Source organism: Mesoplodon bidens (genome assembly GCF_964165515.1).
Source record: "Mesoplodon bidens genome assembly, chromosome: 8".
Lineage (NCBI taxonomy): Eukaryota > Metazoa > Chordata > Mammalia > Artiodactyla > Ziphiidae > Mesoplodon > Mesoplodon bidens.
This window is the reverse complement of record NC_138165.1, coordinates 21,247,300-21,265,015: the sequence shown is the minus strand read 5'-3', so window position 1 is coordinate 21,265,015 and position 17,716 is coordinate 21,247,300. Positions and strand designations below refer to the sequence as shown.

General features: G+C 40.6%; 1 protein-coding gene across 18 annotated transcripts in view; it reads left to right on the top strand.

Annotated features, from left to right (window-relative positions):
- OSBPL6 (oxysterol binding protein like 6) overlaps positions 1 to 17,716 on the top strand; it is a 209,611-nt gene that overhangs the window by 141,220 nt on the left and 50,675 nt on the right. For all 18 annotated transcript variants that reach the window (XM_081242831.1, XM_081242832.1, XM_081242822.1 and 15 more), the window contains 5 exons: positions 4,161 to 4,247; positions 10,730 to 10,852; positions 13,778 to 13,831; positions 14,877 to 14,990; positions 15,107 to 15,277. In XM_081242831.1, coding sequence (XP_081098957.1) covers positions 4,161 to 4,247; positions 10,730 to 10,852; positions 13,778 to 13,831; positions 14,877 to 14,990; positions 15,107 to 15,277 — 549 coding nt within the window. The remainder of the gene's footprint in view (positions 1 to 4,160; positions 4,248 to 10,729; positions 10,853 to 13,777; positions 13,832 to 14,876; positions 14,991 to 15,106; positions 15,278 to 17,716) is intronic.

The window sequence follows — 17,716 nt, the reverse complement described above, 5'->3', positions numbered from 1 at the left end:
CCGGACCGGGGCACGAATCCGTGTCCCCTGCGTCGGCAGGTGGACTCTCAACCACTGTGCCACCAGGGAAGCCCACTATTGTCATTTTTAAACACAAAAAAGAAAATGAAGGGGTGTGAGGGGAGATGATTATATTCTAGAAAGTAATACAATTTTTGCTTCAACAACAATTTTCATTTTAGTTCCTAATTATATGATCTCAGACTAAATCTAAATTTCACATTCAGCTGCTATGTTTAAAATAGGATCCCATACAGAATATTAACATGAACAAGTAAATAATGTAAGTCCCAGGTCATTTGTTCCCATTGTCTTTTTTTTTTTTATTGGAGTATAATTGCTTTACAATGTTCTGTTAGTTTCTACTGTATAGCAAAGTGAATCAGCTATACGTATACATATATCCCTTACTTTTTGGATTTCCTTCCCATTTAGGTCACCACAGAGCACTGAGTAGAGTTCCCTGTGCTATATAGTAGGTTCTTATTAGTTATCTATTTTATACATAGTATCAATAGTTTATATATGTCAATCCCAATCTCCCAATTCATCCCACCCCCTCCTTTCCCCCTTGGTATCCATACGTTTGTTCTCTATGTCTGTGTCTCTGTTTCTGCTTTGTAAATAAGATCGTCTATACCAATTTTTTTTAGATTCCACATAGATGCATTAATATATGATATTTGTTTTTCTCTTTCTGACTTACTTCACTCTGTATGACAGTCTCGAGGTCCATCCACATTTCTACAAATGACCCAATTTTGTTCCTTTTTATGGCTGAGTAATATTCCATTGTATATATGTACCACATCATTCAGAGTAATAATAGTAAAGATGATCCAAAATCTCAGAAATAGAATGGAGAAAATATAAGAAACATTTAACAAGAACCTAGAAGAACTAAAGAACAAACAAACAGTGATGAACAGCACAATAACTGAAATTAAAAATACACTAGAAGGGGGCTTCCCTGGTGGCGCAGTGGTTGAGAGTCCGCCTGCCGATGCAGGGGACACGGGTTCGTGCCCCGGTCCGGGAAGATTCCACATGCCGCGGAGCGGCTGGGCCCGTGAGCCATGGCTGCTGAGCCTGCGCGTCCGGAGCCTGTGCTCCGCAACGGGAGAGGCCACAACAGTGAGAGGCCCGCGTACCGCAAAAAAAAAAAAAAAAAAAAATACACTAGAAGGAATCAGTAGCAGAATAACTGAGGCAGAAGAACGGATAAGTGAGCTGGAAGATAGAATGGTGGAAATAACTGTCACGGAGCAGAATAAAGAAAAAAGAATGAAAAGAGTTGAGGACAGGGGACTTCCCTGGTGGTCCAATGGTTAAGAATCCGCCTTCCAATGCAGGGGACTAGGTTTCAATCCCTGGTCGGGGAACTAAGATCCCACATGCCACGGGGCAACTAAGCCTGTGCGCTGCAACTGCTGAGCCCAGAGCCGCAATGAAGGATCCCACATGCCGCAACAAAGTTCCCGTGTGCCTCAACTAGGACCCGACAGAACCAAATAAATACATAAAATAAATATTTTTAAAAAGAAAAGAATTGAGGACAGTCTCAGAGACCTCTGAGACAACATTAAATGCACCAACATTCAAATGATAGGGGTCCCATTGTCTGCTAAAGATCTGAACACACACTCCCTGTTTTTCTCTCTGTAGTATGCCTTTGCTTCTGAACCTCACACAAAAGGCGCTGGCGCGGAGTATGTCGAAGCTCAGTCCCTTGTATCATTTTTCCCTGCTAATTCAAGTGAGCCTGGGAATGGAAAGAGCAGAGTCCCATTTAATGCTTAAATTGTCCTTGGACACTTGAGCTGTCAGATTAGGAATTCTCGCTATCCCTGCCCAACTTTGTATTTGGCCCCAAAGTATCTGTTCTTATTTCTTCTGCTTCCTCACAAGTTGGAGAAATAGGAGCAATTCCTAAATCTTTCACTTCAGTTATTCTCTTTCTAATAAATGACTTAAAAAAGCATTCAGGTAGGATTTTTAAAATTTACGATCAGACTTCTTGTTTTCAAGGTAACAGAAATAACCAAAAGCTTGAAGAAATTAGAATAATTTGGCTCAGGTTAAAGTGTAGTTTTCTTTATGAAAAAAGCAAACATTAATCTGATAGTTTTCCAGTGAGATACTAAAAAGAGACCTTAATAAGTAAATAAAATCCAACTTTGTCTATTGAAACAATGAAATGTTATAACTAGAGGAAAAATGTTACATTTTCAGCCTATATCTAAATATTAACTCCATTGAATTATTCCTTTAATGTCTTTCAGATTTATCCCTTCATAAAAAGTGCTTAATTTTTTCCAAATATAAAGTAATGTATATTTTTTGCACTAAAAAATTAGAAAAAAATTAAGAAAAAATTAAAAATCATCTATAATCCCACCACCTCTATACAGCTACTCTTAACATTCTGGAATATATTTTGATTATATGTTTACCATCATCATATTCTACATACTCCTTATAGCCTGATTTTTTAGTTGACAGAACATCATGACTATTTTTTCCATACCAATAAACAGAAATTCGTGTTGTCACTTTGATTCACTGCATGTTATATCCTTATAAGTCTGTACTATTCTCATATGTATTAGATTTTTAAATTTTTTTAATTTATTTTTGGCTGCGTTGGGTCTTCGTTGCTGCAGGCGGGCTTTCTCTAGTTGCAGCGAGCAGGAGCTACCCTTCGTTGCAGTGCGCGGGCTTCTCACTGCGGTGACTTCTCTTGTTGCAGAGCATGGGCTCTAGGCGCGTGGGCTTCAGTAGTTGTGGCACACAGGCTCACTAGTTGTGGCTCACGGGCTCTAGAGTGCAGGCTCAGTAGTTGTGGCGCACGGGCTTAGTTGCTCCGTGGCATGTGGGATCTTCCTGGACCAGGGCTCGAACCCATGTGCCCTGCCTTGGCAGGCAGATTCTTAACCACTGTGCCACCAGGGAAGCCCTAGATTTTTTTTTTACTATAATAAAATAATGCTTTAGTAAGCACATCTGTTCCTATATCTTTCCATACCAATCTGATCATTTCCTTAGGGCAAAGACTTAGCTGTGGGATTGCTAGGTCATTGCGGCAGGTACTTTTTTTCCCAAAGACTTTTTAATACAATTGCAAAATTCCTCTTTAGAAAAACTGTACCCAGTTTATACTCCCTTTCCCCCAGCGCTGATCTATTCTTGAATGTAATGGGTTTTTAAAAAATCGTTATTATTTTGGTTTTCACTTCTTTGAAAACCTCTGTGGTTGAAGTTGAACATCTTTTCAAATGTTCTGCACAAGTTGCCTGTTCATGTACTTTGCCTCTTTTCCTGTTGGAATGTCATCTCACTGATCTGTGAATGCTCTTTATAGTCTTTGTAAAAGACGTCTACTGCTTATTATATGTGATGAATTGTTTTCTTCTCTGTGCATTTAAGAATTGTCATATTATTATAATTATAATAATTATAATATTATAATATATAATTATCCTAGAAGGATTATAAAAAACTCTAGAGACTAAATGGTATTAAGGCTCTGGGCTTTTTTTTTTTTTTTTCCGGTACGCGGGCCTCTCACCGCTGTGACCTCTCCCATTGCGGAGCACAGGCTCTGGACGCACAGGCTCAGCGGCCATGGCTCACGGGCCCAGCTGCTCCGCAGCATGTGGGATCTTCCCAGACCGGGGCACGAACCCGTGTCCCCTGCATCGGCAGGCGGACTCTCAACCACTGCGCCACCAGGGAAGCCCAGCTCTGGGCTTTTTGATGTAGACCTTTCTCTTTGTCTCCTGCCATTGGAGAGATGAGCAAATATTTCTATGTAAGGCTAATTGTCTAAGTAGTAGATGTGCCACCATTCTCATAGTTATAAAAATGTTGAGACATATTCCATGTGTTTTTTTTTTTTAATATATGTGTTCTCTGACTCTTTCTCTAAGACTGAAACCAGCGTTGCAGCAGAAATTCACCAGCAGATCCATAAGGGGAGAAAACAAAATCCTTATCCTCGCATTTTTCTTACAGTTGCTGCTATCTTTGGTCCCCTCAGGAACTTGCGATGTTTAATATAGCTCACTGTTCTTACTGTGATCTGTGTGGTCTCACCCCCATGTCCATCGACATGAGAAATGGGTTCTCTAACCCTAGGCTGTATTTCCATGTATTTTCAGAGTATCCACATACTGGAGAGGACTTCTTCCTCTAGCACTGAACCCTCTGTAAGTCGGCAACTGCTGGAACCGGTCCCCCTCTCCAAGGTCAGTGACAGAATGTGTTGCTTTCTCAGATGGTAGGATGCCTGGCCTGTGGCCAGTTGAACAAATACCTCTTACACCTGACTCCCCTAAGGTAGCTGTGACGCCCATTGTAGAGCTGCTCCTTCACTTCTTTCCATCTCCAGGATGTAGGGTTGCTTTGCCCTGCGTAAGGAGGAAAGAGATGAAAGTGTATTTGCTGGGATGTGCATAGAAACGTCCAGAATTCTCTTTATTTTTAGGGAAAAGGGCAAGAGAAACTCTTTGTCATTCCCTGTTGGTAAGATGAGCTAATATTTCTATATCGAGGTTATAGAAAAAAATCACTGGGTCCAGCAGTAACAACAACAACAGGTACAGTTGTTGCCCACGCACCGCACACCAGGTGCTATACTAAGTGCTTAGATACATGATCGCATTTACTATAATCCTTATGAGCAGTTCCATGCAGTGTAGGTTTTTATTACATTTTACAAGTATGGAAACCAAGAGTTAGTAACTTGCCCAAAGTTTAAAAAGCTGCTAAGTAGCAGAGCAGGGATTCAAACTTAGACTTGTTTAAGCTCTACCCTACCTGCAGAGTAAAACAGTCCCTAGCCAGAGGGGCTGTTGTACATTCAGAGTTCCAGTCCCCTTCTCACATCTGGCCTTCCTAGCAGTGAGCTCTGAGGAGACCCCTGCAGACTACTAATGAAGACCTTTTCTGTTTCATGGAAGCCAGTGTCCCCTCCCCTTCAGCTTTCTCTTCCTCGGACTAGGAGAACATCTAAATTCATTTATGTCTAAAATGCAAAAATCACAAAGAAAAGTCACTCACCCCACCCCTTGCTTGATTCCCTGAGATTTTCGGTGGGTTGGCTCTCCTACTGAGAAACTCAGAAAATAGAACGCATGGGGATTTTGAATCCAAATATAAAAACAGCACTTTAATCTCCCCGAAAGGTTAACTTCTAAGTATGTATAAGTGATCCATCCACATTGCTTTTTCTATATTAAACAGAATCCTTTAGGAAAAGAACGCTCTACTACACTACTGTATTGTAGAATACAGACATGTGTACCTTTTTATGCTTTGAAGGCATTACAAGCTATAAAGTTTATTCCGTCAGACAGGAGTAGACTGCTAAACTAAAAAAGGGGGAGTTATTAAACTATTTTAAAAAAACTTTGAAATGAAAAATGATCTTACTTCTATTTGAATGGCAAACAGAGAATGTCTACTTGGTAAATGTGACGACTAATCTCTTTGAAACCTCAGTCCTCTCTTATACACAGCTAAAGGACAGAGAGAATAAATATTGATTTAGGGGTGATGGAGAAGGCAGCTAACATTGAGCACCCACTTTGATCCAGGCACTGGATCATCCTCTCAGTCAGTCCCCAACTTGATGAAGTGAGTACCAATATCATTCTCATTTCATTGATAAGGAAACTGAGACTTGGGGTATGTATGAGTAAGTTGTCCAGAGTCAGATAGCTGTGAAGTATGTGACATTTAGAGCAGTGGAAACAGAGAAAGGAAGACTTGTAGAATGAGACACAGAAATGGAAAGGAGAGGTGCTGGTATTAAAACAACAAGTAGGGAGCGACACATACACATGACTTGCTCTGGCCACTGCTGGTCCACCAGCTACATCTCCAGCTTCTTGGGCATTTCACTTCATACTCCAGCTGCAGCCACCTGCATGCAGTTCCCTCCGGCCATGCTCTTTCTCTCCTCCACCGTTGGGCATCTGTTTCTTCCACCAGGCCTGCAGGAATGCTGTCCTGCTCCCTTCCCCTTTCTTCATTTAAATAAACTCCACCTTCTTTTAAATTAGGCCCACAGGAACCCTTTCTCAAGTGCTGGCCATTGTCTCCCTCAGCCCCAGGCTGTCTTGTGTAGCCCGTCTGTGTGCTTACCACACCCATTACTTTATTTCACATTCTTCCTTTATGTCAGATTCCCTAGGACAACCTGAGACTGAGCTTAGGGTGCCTGTGATTTATGGAGGAAGAGCCCTTAGGAGGAAAGGGGTGAGCGAAGAGGTTAGGACAGGTGTCGGTGCTAAGCAAGAGGGGGTTCCAGCTGGAGTCCACCCTCAGCCTGATCCCACAGTGAGCTCTGGAGCATGAGTTACGTCACAGAGTTGGACTCACCCTGAGGCAAGAAGGACTTTTCATTCCCTGGATTGTTTGTACCCTTGTGTCCTTCAGTCCTTGAGAGCCATGGGGGAGGGTCATGCTACAGCATAATTTCCCAGGTGAAGGCCCCAGCTTGGCCAAACAGCAATTCCTGGTAGAAGAAGGAAGCTGTTAGCCTTAGCAGTTCACAGTGCTCACAGCAGCTGGGACGTAGGTCAACTGGCCTGATACAGGGATCTGGGTAGGGCACCAACAGTATCCACTTCCCATTACTCCTCCGTGCAGCTGCCCGCTTGGACCTTGCTGTACAACTAATACTCTTGTTGTGTTTTTGTGTTAATAGATAACACATCTCTTGGGACCCGATGAAATCAGAGAATCCCATCCAATCCAGACACAATAGCCTCTCACCATCTCTCAGCCCCTTTGAGAGAAGATGGGCTTCCTGGGCACTGGTTGGTGGTGGAAGGACATTGCTTGAAGTACACGTACTCCTGTCTCAGGATTTTTCCAGTTTCTTTGTTTGGTGCTTTTTCACCTCCTAAAGCCTTCCATGTATCCCCCGCCCACTCACACGTGCACAGAGAACATACCCTTGAGAAAGGAGGTGTCTCTGGTTTTTTCAAATGAACAGACTGGGGCTATACTTAGGTTACTTTCTGTGTTTAGGTATTGTTATTACATCAAAGGTCTTTTTAAAGCTTCTGTAATAGCAAAAATGTTTGTATAATCTGATTCAACTACTGATGTGATCACATTCGGGCTTTTGACTCTGTTTCTAAGTAAACCTATGAAAGTTGGCTTTTAAGCAGAAAATTAATATCAATTGAAATTATGAAAAAATTATTCAATTTTCAGAAAGTAATTTTAGCTTTCTCAAGATAGACCTGGTCTACTAAGTATAGAGATGGATTGTACTAAGTCCTGGGATGGGATATTTCATTTCTTACACACCTTAGTTAGTATTTATTTTCATTTCTTACACACCTTAGTTAGTATTTATTTATTTATTTATTTATTTTAAATTTTACTTTATTTATTATTTTTGGCTGCATTGGGTCTTTGTTGCTGCGCGCGGACTTTCTCTAGTTGCGGCGAGCAGGGGCGGCTCCTCATTGCGGTGCACAGGCTTATTGCGGTGGCTTCTCTTGTTGCGGAGCACAGGCTCTAGGTGCGGGCTTTAGTAGTTGTGGCACGCAAGCTCAGTAGTTGTGACGCATGGGCTTAGTTGCTCTGTAGCATGTGGGATCTTCCTGGACCAGGGCTCGAACCCATGTCTCCTGCATTGGGAGGTGGATTCTTAAGCATTGCACCACCAGGGAAGTCCCCAGTATTTATAATTAAAGTAGAGAGAGTTGTTTGTTCTGGCTTTATCTTTTGCCTTTTTGTCTGTTTGACCGTTTATTTAACTCTAAGCTATGTTAGGATTCTTCCTAATTTCTTTTGCTGGGTTTAGTAATTCTGCATCAGAGTGAGTGGAATTATTTGTTCAGAGCTGCTGCATTTATGTTTAAAAAATACATTTTAACTTCTTGCTTTTCCTATCTTGCTTATCTATAACCCCCCCCCATTTTTTTTCCCTCTGTGGTTAAATTCCCAAAGAAGAAAAAAACTGCTGTGATAGAGATCAGTAGTCATAGCTCCACAGGGACAAGCTACTACTACATTCTGATTTTAATTAGAAAAAAATTCAAAAAGCATTTGTACTTATTATTAAATGTTTCCATTTTCATTAGTAATCCAGAGTATTCGTCACATATGTACACACACACACACACAAACACACACACACACAATAAATCAAAGGTGAACACTAGCCTTCAGATAAGATAAGATAAAATAAAATAAATAAATAAAAATAAAATAAATAAATAAATAAATAAATAAAAATGCTATTCTTCTGGAGATGATATCTATGGATGGGGCTACTAAAAATAGAAATATCATTAAATACAGCTGACATCTCTCTAAGAACAGAGAGAGCACTAATGAATATACGTACACATATATAGAGAGTTATTCTTTTAATTTCTTGATTATACCAAGGTTTTCTAAAAGAAATCTATAGAAATCCACCACTTTTATGGAATAAAAATCCATCATTTTTATCTACTTCGCTGATGAGAGTAAAAAGCCAAAGATACTGGACTTTTTTTGAGAACCTACTATTTTCTTCTATTATTCTAACATTATTTATAAGCAATGCTCACCTGAATTCAATTGCAATTCATTATTAAAAAATGAAAATTCCAAAACGCTCTGCTTTGTACTCCTGATGATAATCCCTTTTATTGTCCAAAAAACATAGTATAGAGCCTGAAACTGTCTCATCAGAAATATATATATATATATTCTTTTTTTTAGGTAAGAAGTGGATTTATTTAGATACACATTCCATAGAGAAATATACATTTTAAAATTACTGTATCTAATTAACAGTTCAGACCAATCACAGTTTCTGACAGTATTCAAGTAGAAAATCACTTTGGGGGTTATTTTCTTATGTTAAGGAGAAATTTACAGCTCCTTCAAAGGGCTCTTAATGTTGCCAAATGAACACTGGTAGGTGCGTTTCTGTAAGGGCTGTAGTTCATTCACTAGGCACCCCTCAGGGATGACCAAGCAGATGGAGAAATAACACTGATCTCACATTAGTTCTCAGGGCAGTGGTGGTTGTAGGGTTGGGCTTAGATAGGGTAGAAGCACGATGCTGGCTTTAGAGGGCTCTTCAGAAGCCAGGAGTATCTCCTAGGCTTCATGATGTTTTGTATGAAGCAATGTTCAGCCACATCTCCTGGAAACAATTTTCGGTGAAAATCCCACTCTATTTACACATATTTGGGCTTAGATTTGACTCGACCATAGGGCAAGCAGCTTCTGAGATGAAAGGAGAAGACAGGGGCAAGAGGCGTGGATGGCAAATACACAGCCCTCTCCCCCCCTGCTCCTGTGGCCGACATCGGTAACCGATTACGGCCCCTTCGCCCCTGGGTCCTGTCAGAGCCTCACAGTCCTGCAGCAGGTTCTGGGCAGCCACCACCCAGACATTGGGCCAGCAAGTCCAGCGGTCCTGAAATGGAACCCACTGCCATTCCCGTTGAAGTCTTTGTGCTGTGGTCTAAAGATGATTTCTGATAGAACATGTCAGAAGGCAGCTTCCTGAGTCAGTTAGGGTTGGGGCGTTCTGCAGAGGGGCCCGCCCTGATGCGTGGAGCTGCACCCGTCTTTCCAGAGCTGAGGCAGCCGAGCAGGTTATGCTGAGAGATTTTGCTTCCTTGCACCGTGGGCGGGATTGCAGTGGTTGTGCATGGGATGTGACCTCGTTGTTCCTGCCTCTACTTTGCTTGATTGTGCCCCAAGCCTGAGATCTAGAATATGAGTGTTTGCCAGGTCAGCGGTTACTTTAGAATTGCGTGAGCCCTTAGAAATCACCTGGTCCAGGGATTTTAAAACCCAGGATGTTGCTAAGGGGCAGGTATCTAACATGGAAGCAGACCCAAGGGGGACTGTGGTAAACTGAAGACGGGCAGCCGTCCTTCAGGGCAGGCCCAGCGTTGACAGATCTTAGGCTTTCACAAAACACTAGAAATTTGGATTTTTAAAGCCTGAAATCCTCTGATGTTTAAAATGTTGACAATTCATTTTTAAAACTTTTTTTAACACCATAGACGAACAAAACATGTCTCATGGAAGAGGAAACATGATTTAGTCTGTTTTTAACAGAGGAGGGTGATATGGACTCTAGAATCCCAGATTTCTGGCTCTTTCATGGGCTCCTAAGGGTATGTGTATCTCACGATGTACGTCTTTGCAGCACGGACTTCTTGGTGGGTGTTGGCAAGCGGGGCATTTTATGCTGACTCTGAAATGCACGCAGCCTCACTGAGAGGAAACAGATGCCCACAGCGCTGCTCTTCAGCATAAGAAGTCATGAGCCACTTAAGCTGCTGCAGCCTTTTCATTTCTACAGAAAACCAGGCCCACACACTAATTGAACATGTTTCACCAAAATGATCTTATTTTAAAACTTTAAAGTGCCTCTGTGCCCAGAGATGAACTGTCTGGAAAAATGCATTTTCAACCTTGTGAATGCAGGCAATCGAAAGTCCATTCTACCCCAGACTCCAACTCCATCCAGCTCATCTCTGATGGACCTGCATACCTCCAGGTGTACCTGGAAACTCGTTCTCACTTCAATTATAAGTGCATAGCTGGGTTTGAGGTTAGAATTTGCCCCAGAATGTTGTTCATACTTCTGGTGGGTTGAGTATTGCTTTAAAAGCAATTTCTACTTAAGAATCTGCTTTAAGTGCATCATCAAACACTGAGAAACATGTGATTTGTTTTTCTTTTCTCTCAGGAAGCTGACAGCTGGGAAATTATAGAAGGGCTGAAAATAGGCCAAACCAATGTCCAGAGACCAGACAAACATGAAGGCTTTATGCTAAAGAAGAGAAAATGGCCTTTAAAGGGCTGGCACAAGGTAACTTTTTCATCATATTCATCTTCAGATCATCTTCATAAATAGAGGCTCTTATTTGGAGTCATTAGGTGGGAAACCAAGAGTATAGGTGTATGTGTAAAGCTAGTCTTCAAGGCCTTGTTTTAACTGTACAGGCTGCAACCTATCATACCTATTTAAGTCTGAGATCTGTAATGTCTCTTTGCAGGGAAAAAATATTTTACACGATATTTAAAATCCAGTTTGGACATATTTTTGTTTACTCTGCTTTTTTTTAACTTAAATTAGTATAAATATGTTCTTATTAAATATTCTTCTAAATATGAGATTTTATAAAATGCAGGCATGGCTTCCATTGGATGGATTTATACTAATTCCATTATTGAACCAGTTCCCTATTGCTGAATATGTAGCATATGTCTAATTTTTTATTGTATGAAGTTGTGATGAACATTCTTATACATGAATTTCCATTTAAGTCCTCGAGATAAATTCCTAGAATTATTGTTACCAGTGCAGACTAAAGATGGAAAGTCACTGATCTTGGAAGTTTGTTTACTGCCCTTTAACGTATATGGTTTATTCCTCTCTACCCAACTCCACATTCTTTTTCCATCTTCCAGTTTTAATTATGAAGAAAGTATTTTACACTATATTGTTGCAGTTACCTGAGTAGCAGGAATTCTGGATGATTAGGAGAAGAAAGTTGTCCTCTATTTTCAATATAAGCCTTTTGGTAGACCACCAGTATCTTGTCTGAAATCACTGAAAGAACAGGTTCATTACTTGCCACATCTGCTGATGGATTTCATCTCAAGGCAGATGGATTTGTGGGCGCAAATGGCGGGCTGGTGGCTGCCCATTGACCCAAAAGGGGAAGTTATGGATTATAACATCCTTGAGGAAATATATTTTTTGCAATTTAAGAGAAGGATTTAAAAATTAACAGTTGGGAAATGTTGCCCCAACCCCCTATCTCTGAGGGTGGAATAAAAACCGGTCAAAGAGTCTTCTTCCCTCTCACTTGTCAGAAACCTTGGCAGTCTCCCCTGCACCCATAATTTTATACCAGTGCCAGGAATCTCTCCCCACCCTTGTTCTTTCTTGGATTTTGGCCAACTGGCCACACTCCTTCCTGGAATCACCTTTGCCTTTCATTCTGACCTTACCACTTTGCAATTCCTCAAATCAGTGGCCTTGCTTATCTCTTTCCCTGTGACCATCCTATAGGTTATCCCTGCTAGAATTCTTTGATAGATAGGAATGGACAAACAGAAGAAAGGGGTCAAGAAACACATTTTATATAAATTGCTAACTTTGATTAAGCACTCTCAGTCCATGTTTCAGCAGCACTGGCTGTGGTTCAATAGCAACTCTTTCTGGACCTTCCCTTAGACATTTTGCTACATAAGCAGTAGGAGGTTCTCCCTTGCATTGCCTTTTCTCTTGGTCTCTAATACCATTAGATATTTATTCAAGCATCAGCCCATTTGATTGCCCAGGTCATAGGCAATCGAGTGTTTTTCAGCTATAGAGATTCCTTCTTCCAGGGCTTACCTCTTCCCCCCGCCCAGAACCTCTAACAAAGGGGTTACAGTGACCTTCTGTGAGTTCTGTGTAGGGTGTCTCCAGGCCTGACTGCCTGTCACCTCAGCAGCTAAGAGTTCCTGAGTCACATAAAAACTTCCCAGCAGAGTAATTTACCAGCCACAGAAAGACTCCCTGCATCTGTAGAGACTAGAGGAGGGCACTGGACCCATTGTTTGATTGGGTCCTGGGAGCTGTTTGTTCTCCAGTCAATTGTCCATGGAAAGGAAATCAACAGCAGAGAGTTCCTGAGGTTTGTGGAGCAAAAATGGCTAGATTGGGCTTCCCTGGTGGCGCAGTGGTTGAGAGTCCGTCTGCCGATGCAGGGGACACGGGTTCATGCCCCGGTCCGGGAAGATCCCACATGCCGCGGAGCAGCTGGGCCCGTGAGCCATGGCCGCTGAGCCTGCGCGTCCGGAGCCTGTGCTCTGCAACGGGAGAGGCCACAACAGTGAGAGGCCCGCACACTGCAAAAAAAAAAAAAAAGGCTAGATTCATTTGGACTGGACCATGAGTATCTTGAAAGAGACAAAAACTGCCCCCAGTATATATATTTTCCCCTTAATATAGTTCAGAAATAACTTTTAATCTCTTTTACTAAGAGTGAACTGGAAGTATTTTGCTAAGTGGAGATGCAAGCATATTGATAAGGCTACTTTTTAAACTTTGCAGATAATTCATTATTCATAGGTCCAGTCCACTGGCTTCTGTTAACAGACATGGGCATTTTCAGAATTATCTATGATAGCCAGGGAGATTCAGGAGTTTATCTTCAAGGTGGAAAATCCCCTGTAGACAAATTCCTCACAGAATCACTGTGACCTAACTCAGGTTATTTTCATTTCTCACTTTCAAAAACACCCCACCGTGATTCATTTAGAAAGTCTTAGTTGCAGGCCCTGGGATTCCTCCCTCCCCCCTCAACCCCTGACACCCCCATTAAGAAAAACCGTGGTAATGGGGGAGTTCCCTGGTGGTCTAGTGGTTAGGATTCAGGGCTTTCACTGCCATGGCCTGGGTTCAATCCGTGGTCAGGAAACTGAGATTCCACAAGCTGTGCAGTACAGCCAAGAAAGAAAAGAAAGAAAAACAGAAAAGAAAAGAAAAACTGTGGTGAAAGATTTCATCCCCATTGGATTATGTATAAAAGAACCCTACTAGGTAAATAGTATGGAACTCGAGCTAAGATTTCCTTACCATTTAATGTGACTGACCGTGGCCAGGTCCACTGAATCCAAATATATGAAAATGATCAAACATACTGATAACTAAATGCCAAGCAATGTTAGACCCACACTTGTGAATGTTTTATATAATTCAAAATACTGACAATAACTGGGGATTGTTTGGTTCTTGCAGCGTTATTTTGTCCTGGATAATGGAATGTTAAAGTATTCAAAGGTACCACTTGATGTAAGTAGACACAAAGATTCGTTTAGAATTCTGCTTGAAGTGAGTAACCACCACAGTGTACAAGTGTTGTGCCATAGTTACCAGCTCTGTGCATTGCTGTGCCTGTAAGATTTAACAGATGTTGCATGGAAGGTGTGTTTTACGCTTATGCTCAAGCTAGCATAAAATCTCAAACTGGTGCACGAAGATTTAATTTAACTATTGTGATGTGTGTTGTTAAAAACAGAAGCTTAAACCTAAAAGTCACCAACTAATAAAAATCACCCTTTCTGTCTTAGAAAACCCAAGTAGGCTTTTTTCCTGCATCTCTCAATAAACTATGCTGTATGTGCTTTTTTTGAGGTTTAAAGCAACATTTGTTCTTACTAAAGTCTTTTTGAGACCTATCTTTATGAACTTCATTTCTGTTTCATACATTCTTTTATCTTGGGCATCCCAACTCTAAAATTATTCAAAATTATTTTTCTTTAATATAAAAAGACATTGTTTGCATGCAAAACTGGAAAATGCCTCCTTCTTATCATTGTATATAGGGTAAGTAACAGAGAGCTCAGATTTCAGTTGTCCCCAGCTCCTTCATTGAAACAGCTGTGTGTCCTTGACCAGATGAGGGCAGCCAGAAGGAAGAGCTGGCTGCTCCGTGCACTCTGTAGTAGCTGCCCAATTTTGCCTCAGCAGCAGTCTTCTAGCTGATTACTTGGGGATCTTCTGGGTTGTAGGTCAGAGATTGACCATAGTTATTTTAGGAACCAGTAAAGATATCTTTTTTAGGATATAAACTGTGCAATCTAGATTAGAAGTTATGCCAAAAACAGGAATGAGATGAATAGTCTTACTTATTGAAATTGGTATGAAGTCACTGCAACTTCAACTGTCCTCAGATTCAGGACCTTAACTTCAGAACCTTAGCCATTTCCTCTTTGTAGAGGTGGTGTGATATTCCATCTCCTATAGATAAGTTAAATATTACATTAAGCTCACTTCAGTACAAAAGCACATCAAATCACATGTCCTTACAGCCTTTTTACCAGTCTTTTGATTTCAGATTCAAAAAGGGAAGGTCCACGGCAGCATCGATGTCGGACTCTCTGTCATGTCAATTAAAAAGAAAGCTCGGAGAATAGACCTTGACACAGAAGAACACATCTATCATTTGAAGGTAAAGTTGCCTTTCAACAGTTTCTCTGCCAATATCTGGGGAAATCACTTGCCTATATCAGTGGTAAATAGGAGATTGGTTTCACCATTACCTACTCCTGTTGTTTATTGTTTTAGGTGAAATCCCAGGACTGGTTTGATGCATGGGTCTCCAAACTGCGCCATCATCGATTGTATCGGCAGAATGAAATTGTGAGATCACCACGAGATGCTAGTTTTCACATATTTCCTTCAACCTCCACAGCTGAATCCTCACCAGCTGCTAATGTTTCTGTTGTGGATGGAAAGGTATAACTTTGTTATATGAAAGTCAGCCCAGAAATTGCTTGGAAAATTATGCAAACATGTTAACTGTGTCTCATTTTACAAACCAGAAAGAGAAGGTTTGCTTTGTAAACTAACCCTCAGAAGACAGTAGTGATATTTACCATCAAAGTTAATTACAAGTATAGATTAGGTGGAAATGTGGGCCAAGAGAATTAAGTTTTCCTTTCTATGAATGGAGTACATCTAAATTGTATGTGGCTTTGTAGGAATATTAGAAAGTAGAGTGAACATTTGGTTAATCAGCACCTAGAAATTGATGTCTTCCTGGATGGTAATAAGAAGACCACAAAGTTTTTAAAGTGAAACTTGTTTTTTTGCCTTGAGCTGTAATATATACATGACCGTGAGAGAGCCCAGTGAATTTCCCCATGAGGTTAACTCAAGTGGGCTAGAGATTGTGACAGTAATATAATATATTTGAATATAATATATTTGAATGACTAGGCACTGTGTTTAAGCATTGGACATTCATTCATCTCTAGTCTTAAATATACCCAAAGCTCAGAGACAGTAAATAATTTTTCCAGAAGTTAAATAGACATTAAACAGCTAAGCCAAGATCAGAATCTTCATCTTTGTTTCCAAAATCAGTGCCTTTTTCATTATACCAGGTACCAGATTAAGGGAGGCTGAAGCTATTCTTTCGGCTGTATTAAGAGTTCTTTTTCTGTGTTGCTGAAAAGCTAGAGGTGTTGCCTGTTAAAAACCAAGGTTAAGACAATAGACAGGGAGACAGCTATTTCTGCCTTTGCCTCAATAATTAAGTTTTCTGAACCATAGCCACATTGTACTGCCCAGGGGTCTTCCGGTTTCTCACTTGGCACCTGATACGGAGAATAGAGACATCTGTGAATAACTAGCTGCCCCAAGGAGTTGAGTTCAAATGTGTTTCAGTGAAGACTCTGCTTTTCTCTGTTTTCCTACATAGGGATATATGGAATAACATATCCAAGTTTCCTCTGCAAAGCATTGAAAAACCTCATGGAGTAACTGCAAGACTCATCAAATCAGATTAAATGAAACACAGCTGTATTTAGTTTTTGCTATTTTGATGGAAATTACTTACCTAATTTTTGTTAAATCCCGTTAACTGTATTTCACAAGGCTCTCAAACCTTATTTCATTATGGAATATCTCTCTCCTAGGAACAGGGTATTGGGTTAACCCTAGTACTAATTGCTTCTGAAATCAACGGAAATGAACCAGTAGGTCGGGGTCATTAGGAAGTAGGGCACTTACTGAATGACCCAACACAAGATGTGCAAGAGAGTCCCCAGGTTTCTCTGGGCCTCCTGTGTTCTCATCACAGAATAGAATGAATCCCAGAGTTAGTCCAAGTTAAACAAGAAATGTATCCCAGATGGATATTTTTAAAATATAAATGTTTAACCCTTTGGTTCTTCCAGCTTCTGCCTGTGTCTTTGGTACAGAGTGTCGATAAAAGATGTATTATTTTCATCCCTTGTGTGTTATTTATTAAATAACTTGGGTGACATCCGAGAATGGAGCACTGAAACCAAATCCTCCCCACTGTTTGCCTTGGAATAAGAGAGCTCTTCAACTCTGGTTTTCATAGATCTATTGCTCTAGTTACAAATGATATACCTCTGAGATCTAACTCAGTGAAAGATTTCTGTTACATTTATCAAAATGCAGTAAAGAGTGAAAAGAGCTTTTTATCACTTTGCTTGAATTCTAAGCATCAAATTATGAGACTCTTGAATGTTAATTGGTTTGTGGCCCTGTGAGGGTAATAAATAAGTCTGGGTTTGCTAAGTAGGTGCGTCCTTCACTTCATAATGATTTAGAAGAGACACAATCAGTTGTAACTGAATATTAAAGTCAAATATGGAGTTTTAAAGTTGTTTCAGCTTTGGGGAAAATAAGTTTCTGCTTTTTTCACAGTGTCTACTGTACTCACTTTAGTATCTACATACTTCATACAACTTTTATTTCACATAAAATCCCTTTAATGGAAAGTCTATCAGCTATAGATAATAGTAACTTGCCAAGACTGCCATTTTATATGTTACAGTTTTCAATATGCATTCACAGCATGACAAGGTTGCTTGCTGGTGGGTAATGTATTTAAGAATCACAGGTAGCTGATGAGACCATGAGTTGATCATGAAGGTACAGAGAGCTTTCGGAAAGGAAAGGCCTTCACTCATGAGCTGAGTACTGCAACAAGGACACTGTATCAGCTATAATTTAATGAGTAATGCAAAACTATTGAAAATTTGAGTCGGCATGTCCTTGCGAGTATGAGATATAACATACTTGAATGTTGTCCCCTTTGTTTTTTAGTGGAGATGGCAGCTTAACGAGTGTCGTGTCATTATTGCTTAGAAATTTTGGCTCTACTGAGCTCATACCACATTTAGCCAAGAGGCTTCTTCC